The sequence below is a fragment of the Brassica rapa genome, chromosome A08 (genome assembly GCF_000309985.2).
Source record: "Brassica rapa cultivar Chiifu-401-42 chromosome A08, CAAS_Brap_v3.01, whole genome shotgun sequence".
Taxonomy (NCBI): Eukaryota; Viridiplantae; Streptophyta; class Magnoliopsida; order Brassicales; family Brassicaceae; genus Brassica; species Brassica rapa.
In genome coordinates this window covers 12,243,978-12,260,256 of record NC_024802.2, presented here as the reverse complement: position 1 = coordinate 12,260,256, position 16,279 = coordinate 12,243,978, and the positions used below count along the sequence as shown (strand labels likewise).

At 35.7% G+C, this 16,279-nt stretch overlaps 1 protein-coding gene across 4 annotated transcripts; it reads left to right on the top strand.

Annotated features, from left to right (window-relative positions):
- Positions 1-237: 237 nt before the first annotated feature.
- Positions 238-7,504, top strand: LOC103834230 (protein DETOXIFICATION 39). Of its 4 annotated transcripts, XM_009110292.3 has the most exons (9): positions 238-1,813; positions 1,909-2,227; positions 4,933-5,564; positions 5,896-5,952; positions 6,366-6,604; positions 6,706-6,824; positions 6,896-6,982; positions 7,097-7,162; positions 7,268-7,504. In XM_009110292.3, the coding sequence occupies exons 2-8, from the start codon at positions 1,916-1,918 to the stop codon at positions 7,157-7,159; spliced, it is 1,509 nt and encodes a 502-aa protein (XP_009108540.1). In that variant the 5' UTR covers positions 238-1,813; positions 1,909-1,915; the 3' UTR covers positions 7,160-7,162; positions 7,268-7,504. The 4 variants fall into 4 exon arrangements, with proteins under 4 accessions (XP_009108540.1, XP_009108539.1, XP_009108541.1 ...); XM_009110291.3 differs by lacking the exon at positions 238-1,813 and having other exon boundaries at positions 1,820-2,227; XM_009110293.3 differs by lacking the exon at positions 238-1,813 and having other exon boundaries at positions 1,916-2,227; positions 7,097-7,187.
- The last annotated feature ends 8,775 nt before the right edge of the window (positions 7,505-16,279 follow it).

Here is a 16,279-nt window from a genome sequence, read left to right as displayed (position 1 = left end):
GGTTGATTTTGGTTCAAGATTTTTTAGACTCAAATAATCCAAACTGAACTCCTAATTAAACTGAAATGCCCACCCCTAACAAAAATAGCCGATTAAGGTATACACGATTTTTCTATGCAATTATTCTACTTCTCTTTTGACTTTTTATTGCTCAATCTTTCTTTGCAATTTAGTAACGATTTTCTACATTCTATTAATTAATCTACACAATTCCTTCTTCTTTTTTGTTTTTGTTTTCCTTGGATCCCACCTCGGGGTTTCATATCGTGCTTCTCTTGAAGTCTCACTCCGTTTTTTTTTTTTTGCTAAAAGGTAAATATCATTATGAAAATGAACGTTTGAGGTTTACAAAATGTTGACACAAACTGTAAGACCACTATGATTGATTACATGGCAAAAAAGTTTAAAAAACATGTAATCAAAAGACAATCGAACCTGAAGCCGTTCTGCCTTAGAGCGAACAGGACAACAAGGATCAATACAACAATTGAAGAGTCGGGAGAAAGAGCACAAACGAAATAGGCATATGGAGAGACTGGATAACCGGAGATTGAGGGACACGACGCTAGCATGAAGTTGTTTCATACGATTGCCTGAACCAATACTTTCCTCTGAGACACATAGACAAGCCCGCTCAAGGACCGCCCTCTCAGTCCGGGCTGGGCAAGAACTGATCCTAAATTCCAGCATAGACAGGACAACACGTAACCACAGGTGCTTAATAGCGCTCAACAAACCCAACCAAACTCGTCCTCTAAGTCGGTTAAGGGTAAGGGGCAGCATCACCACCTCCTGGGTCTTACTCCCTCCTCGAGCTGCAAGGTGCAACCCCAATATCTAAGAGACCAAGAGACGCCACTGCCATATTCGTTTAAGCCTACAAATCATACCCACTCTCACAAGCAACGCTAATCAATATCAAAGGGGGAAAGAGGAGCTACTAGAGCATCGACTCAATAGCAAGAACGCCTAATCTCGACCCGTAAAAAGAAATCTCAGTAAACGAAGTCTGAGGTCCCGGGACCTCTATCTCAGGCGGAGCATATCCGATTTACCTTTGAATCGAAAAAGCAAGAAGCGACGTTTGTGAACCTTGCCGTCGAGGTGCTTTGACGTCGGGAGAGGAGGTGCGTTCATCGGCGAAGAGAAGCTTCATACTGTCGGCACAGTCGCTAGAGGAGCCTAGATACGAAGCATCTCCAATTCGTACAACCGCAGACGAGCCACAGACTCGCGAACGACGGCGCCGAAAACAGAGACCCATCACCAACAGAACCACGACGGAGAGGAAGTTGGATTTGGCGGGAGTTTCATGGGCCCTCTCGCAGCGCCTTGGGGGCACCGGAGAGGCAAGGTGAACGATGGAGACGAAGACTCGATGAACAGAAATGTTATTTTCTCTGCATCATCATAGCATTTCGCCATTCTGATTAGTGATTATGAATACAATCAATTAAGGTATACACGTTATTTATATTCAACATTTTACTTTCCTTTTTTTTGGGTCAAAATTCAATATTTTACTTCCCGTATGAGTTTTTATTTCCCAATCTGACATTGACGATTTTGTAAAGATTTTCTACATTCTATTATTTTATATAATTAATTCTACACTACTATATTTTTTAGTTATTTTTTAGCAGATCCCACCCCAGAGTTTCATGTCGTGCTCGCTAAAAGTCGTACAGTCCATTTTTAAAAGAACACATACACCCATTTTCCAATACACACCTAGTTATTAAAAAGTTATACCCCAGTACACACTTATAAACATTAGGTGTCACCACTCCTGGCTATATATACCCACAGAAAGGTGTTTTTCTTATCTTCATTTCAGAACAGATCCTCAAATCACCTCTCAGTCTTTATACAACCAAACTCTAATTCATTATTTGATTTTGTTGTTAGAAACATAATGGATACGTCAAGTGAGGCGACGGAGAGAGCCGATCTCCAACGACCGTTGGTGGAACAAAAGCCTCCATCGGACGTCGGACTCGAGAGCGTTTTAACGGAGAGTAGCATTCCGTACCGGAAACGCTTGTATTTAGGCGCGTGTATAGAAATGAAATTACTTTTCCGGTTAGCACTTCCGGCGATACTTGTCTACATAGTCAACAGTGGAATGAGTATCTCTGCACGTATCTTCGCCGGACATCTCGGCGGTCAAGAACTCGCCGCGGCTTCCATCGGAAACAGCTGCTTCAGTCTCGTCTATGGCCTCATGGTAAGTTTACTTTTTGTGTAGAGCGGTGGAGACATATTGGTATTATTATAGTTGATTTTTCTTTACTCGTAGTTAATGTTAAAGGTGGCATTTTCTCGCATCTTTAGGAGGTAACTAATAGAGTATTAACTACTCTTAAACATCGTTTACCGTGTTAATATTAATTTTGTAGAAGTAATCTTAGCTAGTTAAGTTTAACGATGCCTCCATTTGGTTTTTAAGGTCAGCATGTACACCTAACTAAGCTTTCCTTCCTCATATATTAGAAAAATTGATGTTTTAGTTTTTTTAAATCTTAAAAGACTATTTTGACATTTAAACAAATGCAACTTATTCTATAACTTAAATATAAACTAATAATTAAATATATGAATGATAAAATTGTATGGATAAACAAAAAAAATCTTCTTTATAAAAACAAATACAGTTTTAAACTAATTAAAACTTGAAAGGGAATAGGATCTTATTAATATATGTGAAAAATCTATATCATCATCACATATATTCTTTTACCATCTAATGATCTGAATTCATTTTCCAACAGATCTATTGAACTGATTTATTTATTAGTTTTCTTACCATTCAATGATTTTGTGCCACTTGGTTAAGGACTACAGTGACAATACTTTAAATATTATTCACTCTGTTTGTTGTCTTAAAATAAATGAAGGTTTGATATATTTATACTCCTTTTCCTTCTGTTTCTAAATATAAGATGTTTTAGGTAGTACACACTTATTACAAAAATTACTTTTTACCTAAAAATATTATTGAAATTATAAACTAAAAACTAATCAACCAACTACAAAATAGAACTATTAAATTTGATTGGTTATACAGTTTTTGATAAATTTAAAGTTACATAGAAAGATAAGAACATTTTATATATTGGAACACAAAAATTATTATAAACATCTTATATTTCAGAAAATATGAAATATTATTTTTAATTTTATTGAAAATTGTGTAACTAGTTAAATTTTGCAGTCATTTGTTTAAGTGAAATTGCACTCTCTACACTCCACTTATCATGTAGAGAATTTGGGGGCTCTAGACTATTTAGTAAAGATTTCAAAAATTTAGAGGTTTAGAACTTTTTTTTTTACAAATTTGGAGACCTATTTACATATAAAATTTTTCAAAAAGTTTGAAGGCTTAAGACAAATGTTTCATTAGGCTTGGTCCAGGACCGGTTATGCATTTATTTAGGCAAATATCATAATCTACTGTTTTGAACTGTCCAACCAATTATAAAGACTAATATCCCTAAAATTACTATAATCATATTTTTCTTTAACCTTGCAAAAGGGCTTATCTGTATTTTCCATACTATTTAGATTATTGTTCAACCTAACTTTTAACTATTCAAGGTAGATCCTTAATTTGTACGTTGTTTTACTATTTTGGCCCAATTAACTTTTTTTTATTGGTCAAACAATTTTTAAATAATATTTGTAAAATTATTTTGTGGAGAAAAATAATTTTTTAATTTTTGTGCAATGAGTCAAAAGATCATGTATTGTAAAATAGAGAGAATATCATATATATGAGTACTTATTTTAAAAGGTTTTTTTTTACACTTCATTCTTTAAAAATACATATTCTAGAAAAAAATATATCAAAAAAATCAATTTTTATATTTTCAATGCATGTTTTATTAACTAATTGTAAACTTTAAAAAACTTAATTACACTAGTTAAATTTTTATTGGCTTAAAATTATGAAAACAAATAAACATAAAAAATTATGCAAATTTAATATGATTTATTAAGATGTGTGAAAAATCTAGAATATATAACTTTAAGAAACATACGGACTATTTTCTTCCCCCGCAATGAATATATAAATCATACTATCTAAATTTACTTGAGATCTTATTATTAATTTATTATTAATGCATTGAAATATTGAATATCATTCTCAGTAAGGAAAACTGTGCACGTCATTTTTTTGTGGTTGATGGTTACGGTTTTGTCATTATGCTGAATGGTTGTTTGTTTGATAAAACCTTGTAAGCATATCTTAAACGAAATAATAAACTTATTTGATGTCAAGTACACTTATGGGAAAGGTTCATAAATCATAAGTATTAAAAATCACCAATTAGTGTTCCTTCATTTTCAGATTAGTTGTTGTTATAAACTAAAATTTTGTTAAAATCACTACAATTAGTATTCCTCCATTCAATTTGATAAAGAGAGAATACTATTTAAGTTATTGACATTGATATTAACAAAAAAACTGACTTAATAACTCAACATTCGTTCTTTTAGCAATACACAAAAAAAAAGAGAAAAACAATTCTTAGGGATCGAAACTTCGCATATTTTTTGTCAAAAAATGATTTTGGAGTAATATAGAGATTAATCTATTCTCTTTGCTAAAAAGAGAATGCGTCTTTCTTCTTTTTTTTTTGTAAATGCGTCTTTCACTTTTCTATAAACGTGCAATGACGTTTTAGTTGTTGACTATAACCTTTCACGAATTAAAGTACGGTTTTGCTTGATCATCTGTGTCGTACAACATTTGTAGTTAGGAGTAGCAGTCAAACACGTTTACTTTTCTTTTTGTATTTTAGTGTATAACTGAGTTATTATTTGCCATGATTTAATAGTACTAGATATAAAAATTGTAACGAATGACCGATTTAATTAACCTTTTGACATTTTTTTATTAATTTACCTTGTTTTACTTCTTTTACACAGTTAGGTATGGGAAGTGCAGTCGAGACTCTATGTGGACAAGCACACGGAGCTCACCGTTACGATATGCTAGGGATCTATCTCCAAAGAGCAACGATAGTCCTCGCTTTGGTTGGTTTACCCATGACACTACTATACACCTTCTCGTATCCGATTCTAGTCTTATTAGGTGAGCCGAAAACGGTATCGTATATGGGTTCCTTGTACATCGCGGGCCTGATCCCTCAGATCTTCGCTTACGCTGTTAACTTCACGGCCCAAAAATTCCTCCAGGCACAGAGCATAGTGACTCCTAGTGCGTACATCTCAGCTGCCGCTCTTCTCCTCCAGATCTCGCTAACGTATATCACTGTTTACGTAATGGGTTTGGGGCTTATGGGCATCGCTTATGTCTTGACTATATGTTGGTGGGTTATAGTTGGAGCCCAGACTTTGTATATTACGAAAAGTCAGAGGTTTAGACACACGTGGACTGGTCTTAGCTGGAGATCGTTCCAAGGTCTATGGAGTTTTTTCAAACTCTCTGCTGGTTCGGCTGTTATGATCTGTCTAGAAATGTGGTATTCGCAGATTCTGGTTCTTCTTGCTGGTTTGCTGAAAGATCCTGCTCTCTCTCTAGATTCCCTCTCCATCTGGTATGTCCATTATTAATTTATTATATATCGCGGTTTTATCATATTTGTTTTCGTTGTTCGGATCGTTTTTGGTTCATTAAGTCTTGACCATATTAATCCCCAAAAATAATTTGAAAACAAAGGAGAAAGATACGTGAATATCTTTTTAGTTTTGTGTACATCATGGAAACTTCCCTGCCTAAATGATCTGATAGAGATTTTATTTTGTTAGAAACGATGTGAGAAGTGTAGATATTTAACACAAACATTTATAAATATTGCTGAAACTTTAGTTTAAACATAATTTGTAATTAAGTAAACTTTTTTTTTAACATTTTTTTTCTTTTTGCAGTATGTCAATTTCAGCATTATCCTTCATGGTATCCGTAGGCTTCAATGCAGCTGCAAGGTTAGTATTTATATTAGTTCTGCATAAAATTATAAGATATTCATTTGCATAAATATATTGTTCAAAAATATTTGGTTTCAATAAAATAAGTATATTAATATGCATAATAATTGGTTAAATTAACTCATACAAAGTATAATTTAGAAATGATTTATACGGCGATATCAAATAATAATAGTTTATTTATCATGATACAATACAATATAAAAATGTCACACATACAAATAACTAAAACCATTAAAACAACTATAAATAATATTTGACATTACAAATTGTATAAACATCTATAGTTATTTTAAAATAATAACTGCGGGTCAAAGTTTAGAATATTTTTTTTATTTTCACAGTTCTAATCATTAAGCAACATGGCAGAAACTAAATTATTAATTTTTTTAAAAAACTATATATGATAGTGTACGGACAAGTAATGAGCTTGGAGCAGCAAATCCGAAATCGGCATTGTTCTCTACATGGACGGCTACTGTAGTTTCCTTCATAATCTCCGTCGCGGAAGCCCTGGCGGTCATGGCGGCACGTGATTACATCAGCTACGTTTTTACGTCGGACCCTGAGGTGGCTAAAGCTGTCTCTGACCTCTGCCCTTTCCTCGCCGTCACCATCATCCTCAACGGAATCCAGCCAGTCTTGTCCGGTACATTCATGCAACTAAGTTGTAGTTAAAACCGGAGAAAACCAGTACTGTACGTTAACCGAACCGGTCTAAATAATTTTCGGTTTGGTATTTGTTTGCAGGAGTGGCTGTGGGATGTGGATGGCAAGCATTCGTGGCATATGTGAATGTTGGTTGTTACTATATAGTTGGTATTCCTGTTGGCTGTATTCTCGGCTTCACTTTCAACTTTCAGGCCAAGGTTTGTTACAATTCTGTATAATGTATGCTTTATTATTTCTGTTTATAAATAAAATGTGAAAATGATGATAGGGAATATGGACCGGGATGATTGGAGGTACCCTCATGCAAACTCTCATCTTGCTTTACGTCACGTATCGAACTGATTGGGACAAAGAGGTTAGTGTTACATGATATCAAGTCACATCTTATTGATTCTTAACCAATTTTTGTGTGTTACTTTTGAATTGGGTGTATCAAAATTATCAATATTATTATTCTGTAATTATTCAGGTGGAAAAAGCTAGAAAGCGATTGGATATGTGGGACGATAAGAAGGAACCTCTTCAAAATTAAAGAGTAATGGATTAAATGAAAAAAAAAAGTATATTATATTTAGAGGTAGCTAGCATTGAAATTTAATAATGCGATATAATACTTACAGATTAGTTTTACGAAATCCAGGTATTAATACTGTGGAGTGGGAAACAAGATAGGAAAAATAAGTGTTGTCTTCGGAGGTGGTTTTTTGAAAAGAAGATGCTTCTTTTTATTATTCCAACAGATGTGGTTCAAAAAAAACAGCTATTCCACCAGATTATTTTTTGTTGCCTTGGAAAATTTTTGTGGCTACATCTGATGGATGGATTACTCATTCTAATTAAGTAGTATTCTTTAAATGACATTATTATTTTTGATGACTTATTTGATTATTTATCCTTGAATATACATATATATATTGTTGTAATACTTATTGGTGAATTCAAAGAATTGTATATATTTATGGGAACCGAAATTCGCACTGTCGATTTCCGTAAAATAAGAAAAGTCAAAAGACTCTAACTTTGCCAGAGGTTCTGGATTCTCCGCGAGAGCCAACGGCAAGTGACCAAATAAATGCGGAAAATATGTAAAGACAATAAACAAGTTTAGAAAAAGTTGATCTTATTTTGAATATACGTAAGCACGTTATGATCATTACAAAAGATGATAAAAGCTTTGGCCACAAGAGCTGTCAGCAAGTTACATAGTTCTAACAACCTTTTTTTTTTGATCAACTGGATACTTAGATTAATTAAATAAAATATAACAGAGTTTTAAAAGCATAATAGGAGTAATTATGGCCTCAGACCCAAAAAAGAAACAAGACAGGCTTTAGCTAAGGAGTCCGCCGGCCCATTTCTAGCTCTTGGAGTGAAAGCGACAGCGCATGATCGGAAGGGGGAGGAAGGGGAGAAGACCAAAGAGTCGATGTCCGAGAGAATTCCGAAGAGTTCCGTCGATCGTCTTCTCATGGTGATAGCTCTGGCGAGCTCTTGTGAGTCTGTACGGAGACAGATGTCTGTGTAGTTGTAAGATGAGGCTTGGATTAGGGCTTCTCTGATGGCCAACGCCTCAGCCATATAGGCGGAGGGGACATTTCTCTGCCCGATAGAGCCTTGGTGAAGCACCTGTGTCTGACGATCTGTGAAGATCCAGCCGAGTCCTGCAGCTTGCTGATCGGATCTCCAAGCTGCATCGGTATTACAGAAGATGGTGGATTCGTTGGTGAGAGATAGCTGCAGTGAAGGGGTCAGATCACGATTCGTCATCGTCTCGGGTCTATTGGATTGTGCCTGTTCCCATTCTTTCTGTGAGGTGATCGCCTTGACTGATGTTTCTAGTGGTGTGGTCTTTCGTTTCTCGAAGACCCAGAGGTTTCTAGCAGTCCAAATCGACCAAACGAACCAGGGAAAGGCATTACCTGTGATTCCATGAGGAGGGAGGTTTGTCCATTTACGGGCATCTTGGATCAGTGTTTTGAAGGTGGAGCTGTTACCCGTAGAGACAACATCTTTCCAAGGTCCCGCCTTCCATACCTCCTTTGCAAACTCGCAGTGAAATAGGATGTGGTCTAAAGTTTCTGGCTCTCCGCATCTGGAGCAGGCTGTGTCAGCAAGGAGGCCTCTTTTCCGTAGATTCTCTCCTGTCGGTAAAGAATTTGTGGCAGCCTTCCAGAGGAAGTACTTGAGCTTCGGAAGGAGGTCTTGTGACCAGATGAACTTCTTCCAGTTTCATGGTGTTCCAGATGTTGAGAGTAAGTTTGCTGATTGGTGCTTTGCAGTTTGAGTTGAGTAATATCCTGATTTCACAGTGTAGTTACCTGTCTTATGCAGCGGCCATGTAAACGTGTCTTTTGCACCTAGGATGCTCGGCCGGAGTGATAAAATATGTGAGGCCAGCTCAGGGAATAGATTAGCGATGCGAGCTTTGTTCCACTCTTTACTCTCTCTGGTGAGTATATCTGCAATCATCAGATCTTTATCCTGGAAGAAGACTGGTCCAATTGGTTTGAGTTTTGTGTCAGGTTTAATCCACGAGTCTGACCAGAGGTTCGTTGATTCACCATCCCCGATAGCTTTACCAAGATGTTGTAGGAGGAGGTCTCTCCCCGCCAATATTCCTCTCCAGCCATGTGAAATGGCTTGTCTCGCATTGGCCTTTAAGAAGGAGGTATTGTGACAGTATTTGCCCAGGAGAACTCTGGCGAGTAAGCAGTCCGGCTTTGTTAGGAGTTTCCATCCAATCTTGGCAAGAAGAGCATGATTAAAGGCGCGGATATCACGGAAACCCAGACCTCTCATACTCTTTGGTAATGTGAGCTCATCCCAAGCTATCCAACAGATCTTTCTTTCCCCGTCTTTTGAGTCCCACCAGAATCGGGTCAAGACTGATTGTATGCGTTTGCAGAGACTGATAGGGAGTTCGAAGCAAGTCATGGCAAAGGAAGGAACCGCAGAGAGGACGGATTGGATCATAGTGGCCTTTCCAGCTGTGGAAAGGAAGTGTGTAGACTAGCTAATGGCTATCTGCTTCATTATGTCTACTATGGAAGAGAACAAGTCTTTCTTCTTTCTCCCGAAATTCTCAGGGAGGCCCAAATATTTCCCAACTCCACCTTCTTTTTCAATTCCCAGTTGGGACTTAACTCGGTTTCTGATTTCAGGTGGTGTCTTTGATGAGAACGAGATTGAGGATTTTTGAGCATTGATCATCTGACCTGAAGCCCGTTCGTAGTCATGGAGAATTTCCACTAGGGAGGAGCAGCTTCGCGTGTCCGTTGTGGTGAACAGCATAGTATCGTCAGCAAACAGCAGGTGATTCATTTTTGGGCTGTTTCTTGCTACTCTGATTCCCGGCAGTGAACCATCCGCTTGTGCCCTTTTACAGAGTCCCGAGAGCACCTCCCCGCAGAGGATGAAGATGTAAGGCGACAAAGGATCTCCCTGTCTAATGCCGCGTTGGGGAACCACTCTACCCGTAGCCTCGTTGTTGAGTAGGAAGGAGTAAGAGACCGTCGATACACACTGCATCATCCACATGATCCAGGTATCGCAAAAACCCATTCTCTCAAGCATAGCTCTAATGAAAGACCATTCAAGTCTATCATAGGCTTTACTAATATTTGTCTTCACCGCCATAGAACAGTATTTAGTTGCTCGCGATCCCTTTAGGTAGTGTAATACCTCGTGAGTGATAAGTACATTGTCTGAAATAGCACGTCCCGGAACGAAGGCTGATTGGGTCTCTGAAATCACTTCTTGTAGAACCGGTTTCAGTCTTAGTGCTAGGATCTTAGATATTATAATAGACATTACATAGGGCTATGGGTCTGTAGTCTGAGACTAGTTTGGGGCTGAGAATCTTAGGGATTAGTCTGATATGTGTCGAATTTATAGAGTGGGGAAGCACACCCGTTGTGAAGAAACATTGAATCTCTCTTGATATTGCAGGTCCAACTACTTTCCAGTTGGATTGGAAGAAGCTGGCGGAGAAGCCATCAGGGCCTGGGACTTTATCAGGATGTATTGCAAACATTGCCTCCTTGATCTCGAGTAATGTGGGTAAAGACGTTAGTCTTTAATTTGTTGACGGAGAGATGCAAGGCGTTATGGCTTTGTGCACTATCTCAGAGGCCGGAGGGTTTGTGGAGTTGAAGATTTGCTGGAAGTACTGCGAGATTACCTCAGCAATCTGGTCATCATCATAAGCTGGAGCTCCATCAGCAGACTCAATAACCGTGATACGGTTTCTAGCCCTTCTCCCCTTGGTGGATGCGTGGAAATAGCTTGTGTTTTTGTCTCCCAAAGTGAGCCACAATTGCCTACTGTGTTGTTTCCAAAATTCTTCCTCCTCTCTATAAGCTTTTAGGAGGTCCTGATTGATTAGTGATATCGTTTCCGAATCTGATGTTCTATCAGCCATTGCTGTGTCAAGTGCCTCCTTCAATTCATTAATCTTCTTCCTGCTGTTTACGTAGAACTCTTTGCTCCATGCGACAATGGCCTTCCTGCATTTGCTGATCCTATTTATTACTGGCAGGTCTGAAGCAGCTTTCCAAGTGGTTTCTATTAGATTTTTGACGGCTTCATTATTGCGTAGGCGACGATCATATCGGAAGATCCCCGAGGTTTTCTTCTTCTTTGAATCAAAAATGGAGAGGATTGGCCTGTGGTCTGAACCTTCATATTGGAGAGAGTGAGCTCTTCCATTCGGAAATAAGTCAGACCAGGAACTGTTCACCAATGATCTATCCAGTCGGCAGTGGACAAGATGTGAGTGTCTTTGCCCTCTCCATGAGAGAAAATCTCCAGTGTGCTTAAGGTCAAAGAGATCACATGACGATATGAAGGATCTGAAGGCATAGAAAGAGCTCTCTGGTCGTTCCCTTCCTCCTGCTTTTTCGGAGTTATCTGTGATTTCATTGAAGTCTCCGGTCAAAAACCATGCTGCATTTCTTGATGCTGAGATGTCAGCTAGGCTGTCCCATACTTCCTGTCTCTTAGTCCAGTCCGGAGCTCCATAAACAAAGGTACCATTGAAAGAGGTCCCTTTAAATGAAATCATGGTGTCAATGAAGTTGGGGTTACTTGTAAGGATATTGACATCAATGTCGTTTTTCCACAGGAGAGCCAGACCTCCAGAACCCGGGGAGGTGGGCGTAACTAGAAAAAGCCCTTCATAGTTCAGGGGTTGGAGCTTAGTCAATACCATATCGTCTTGATTCTTTGTCTCCGAGAGAAAAAAGATGTCGGGGGAACATTTTTTAGTAAGTTCCTTGAGCCTTTGGACTGTTGTGGGGTTCCCTAAAACCTTAAACCTAGTTGAGTCACAGCTCGATAACAAAAGACGAAAACTGCACGAAAATGTTTTGATTTGATTTCGGACTGAACCTTATGAAAGGCTGCTACGTACCCCTTTCGAAGATCAAGTCGAACATAGTTCGATTGAAAAAGTAGAACAAGAGATCGAACTGCGTAAGCGAGTTCGTCTAGTAATCAAGTGCCAGTCATAGAAATAGAACATGTCGAGAATAATGCCTAAAAGTTTCTAAGTGTAGAGAGTTCTAAGAGTAAAAAGAATTATCACTCTATATCTTCGACCTCGACATCTTTATATATTCCTCTAGAGGCGGTCTGCTCTTTCCCTTTCTGCCCTCGGTCGAGTTTATCACTTCGTGGAAATATTCCATTTTTCTTCGATCTTTGTATTTATCTTCGGAAACTTCACATTTATCCTCCGAACTTGACATTTATCTTCTCTTGCATAACAAAAGATAAACCGTCCTAACGATTGGGCTTTATTTCGTATAAAATCATTAGTGGGCTCTTAGCCGCATTTTGGCTCTTTCGGGCCGTTTTCCGACTTAGGCGTTTTTACGATTTTATAAAAAGAGTGCTTTCAAAATGATGTCGATTCCGAAGAATATTCAAATTCCTCTTATAGCGTAGGCAATTCGAGGTGTTAAGCTAACATTTGTCGTTTTATACGATCAATCCGAGTGTTATTCGAAAGAACGAGTTCTTACAGTTTTTAAATCGTAAAGTTCCAACGGTGACTCCGATCGAGATGAAACAAGAGCATGTTCGATCTAATCCCGAAGGGGGAGCTACGATGATGGAACGAAGGCAGGTTGATTGATCCAACTCGCCCGACGGCTTGCTCGATCCAACTCGCCCGTTCGGCGAGTTGGACTGATCCAACTCGCCGAACGGGCGAGTTGGTCGATGTTATCCGGTCCAACTCGCCCCTTCGGCGTGCTGGACGATGGGTGTTTCGCTGTCCGGGATCCGTTGTCCGAAGCTTTGAGTAACCTTTCTCGAAGACTTATTATGTGAATCATTTTCGGAATAGTTACAAAACTCGATTTAGGTGTTCCCGCTTCTCTTTTCTTTTTGAAATTTATCTCTCTTTTTCAAAGAGGACATTTCCGGAGAAATTTCCGATGTTGATTCCGCTGAACCGATTTTGACCCCAACAATATTATTGCTCAGAAGAAAGAAAATTACTTAAGAAATCACAACTTAAATAATATTGTAGATTGATATTAAAATAGATAGGAATATAATTGTTTTAAAGGCAACTTACCAAAAGTAGAATAAAATCCTTTAAAAGGAAATATTCATACTATCACTTGCTTAACCTTAGATATATGGTCTTTTCGTATATTATGATTGTATTGGACTTTTGTTTGATACCGCAAACTTGGGGAGGATCGAACAGATATCATAATGAGATCAATCATACTAAAACAGTGGATTTCGTAACTAAATGAGAACTTTTGCTTTATACTTTGAGATCTAGAGTACTAGAGTGTCTACGCATTTTGAAGAGATTAGTATAATCATTCAAAGGTATTTAACCTTTATTACTCACAAAATTATTGTTTCTTATACGCCATCACTTAGCAAACAAGTATGTATATACCTAGTATTGAAATCTTGAGCTATGTACTTTCCATTCTAACAATAGTATGTATTTTCACAATCTTTCTTTTGTTTGGCATTTAACCAAACACCTTCTGCGCATTCAATAAAACCTTAAAGGATAAAAACTTATTTTTCTAATTATGCATCCCTATCAACCCGATCACAATTTATTTCATTTAACTTTCAGTAACATACCTACGAATCTAGACCAGCTAATATCTTTTCAAAACATGTTTGATAAAAAAGTTCATCTGTATCAGATAGATCGAGTATGCATTTTCTTCACAAAATGGCTGAATCTGATCCAGAATAGATTTTATAATGCAACTGGGTAGAAGTGTGCTAAAAGTTGATGGGCTTTTGATAATACGTAGATCAAACATCTAATCTCTGAACTTTGATACCACGTTAAAGATCTCAAAATAAGAGTAAATTATTACTCTGACCTCCATTCAAATGCAGAAAAGAAACAAATTACTTATTAAAAATCATCAAAATGAAAATAATTTTAGATTGGTACTACTCAGAGAATATTTAGGAGGTGTTATTGGTTTATATATTTTGATTGATTTAGAAATCCATATAATATTTATAAATCCAAGTAAAATATGCAAATCTCGAGGTTTTTCTTCAGATTTGAGTCTTTGTATTTTTAACTAAAAAATCCAAACAAATCCATTCAAATTCATTATAAAATCAAATATATTAGTAAATCCGTACGATTGAATAACACTTGTTTTGATACAGAATTTATGAATCATTAAACCAATAACACATGATTTTAATACAGATTTGAAAATCACAGAACCAATAACACTAGATTTAGTTCGGATTTTCAAATCCATTAAAATACAACAACCAATCTTATATATTAAAACAGAAGTCACGACTTTGATTTATGTGTGTTTTTTTCAAAACTAGACCTAATGGACTTATTCCTATAAAGTCATGTTACATTTCATCTATAATCTTATCATTTAAATTTTAGACTTATCAGAAATTTTTGTTGGGCTATCAATAATTCGATTTAAACAATAGATGATCCATTGAATTTATAGATAGTGTAAATTAAATAGATATAATTTAATGTAGTAATACAATACATCCATATGTTAATTATTTAAATATTTGTCGATGTTAACTTTTAAAATTATAAAGATTTTTTTTTAAATAACAAAAATCATATTATCTAACAATGATTAATCTTTAGTACCTTAAACCAATAAAAAAAATTTAAAACTATATAGTTTATTTTAAAAATTAAACAAAAAATAAATGTTTAATTATTTACTCGATAATATAAATCTATGAATCGAAAAATTTAATTTTTTAAAAAACTTTCTAAATTTGTGAAATGTTACAATATCTTTGAATATAACAATAAAACAATATTTTACTAATATTTATATATATAGTTACAATATTAATAATGAAATAATAATTCAAAAATATATATATAGAAGAAGATACAAATACATGTGAAAGTTTGAAACAATATATTCAATAAAATAAATATACCGTAAACTTATTATATTTTAAAAATTGATAGACACATATATATTATAATATATATACCAATTTAGAATTAAAAATAAAATGTTTATATAAAAATAAATGAAAACAAAAATCTGCGCGGTTGCGCAGATCGAAATCTAGTAACTCTTACTTAATATAACCTTTGATACCACGTTAAAGATACCATGACAACTCCCTAAAGTTATAATAACTCGCAAAAATTATAATAAAAATCTCTAAAAGAGACATTTATACCATTATCAATTGCTTCTAAGTTCTAAGTTCTAACCTTAGGACACATGGACTTTCTTCATATACATTGAACTTGTATTGGACTTAACTATCTAATAGTACTATAGTTTTTGGTAAAACTAATAATACTATATATAGTTGCCCACCCGTAGTAAATTAAATTGAACAACAGACCGAAACAATTTCTTATTCTTAAAAACTAGGATTACTTTAGTTCGGTTTTAAGCAGCGCTATACCACACTATACAGTAAACCAATTCCCAAATTCCAAATCGAAAGCCTGAGATATGGATTCTTAGGATCCTTTCGTAATTATATTAACCAGAAATAGCTTATTAATTTATGGAAATAAGGACTAAGGATAATTTCGTCCATTGAAAAAATATTTCTTGGAAGGTTATCTCACACAACGTGAAAATTATCATTTATATATTAAAGGAGAAGCATTGTAATAAATGCATTCACACTATAATAGACACGTGGCAATCTCACAATGATTTGATAATAAATATGCTAACGCGTTCACACTATAATCATAAATATATTCACACTATATATTTTGTATTTTTAAATATAAAACCCGCATGCATGGCTCCAATAAAACTTTGGATTTTTCGGTTCGAATCAAAACAAATAAAGAATCAAAAGCTAAACTGTATATATATATATATATATATATATATATATAGTGCTTTTATTGTTTACGGATAAAGTTGGGCAAAATAGTTAAGGGATTTTGATTCGATTCGTTATCCTTTTTGATTGAACCAAAAATATGGATATCCGTAACTATACGAAGCAAATCAGATACTAAAATACAATATCAAACCAAAAAAAAAACAAATCACAAATACCAATTTTTTTAGAAACATATATCTAATTCGATCTTTTATATGCATATATATACATATATGTACAGTATTATATATATATATGTTATATATATATATATATATTATAA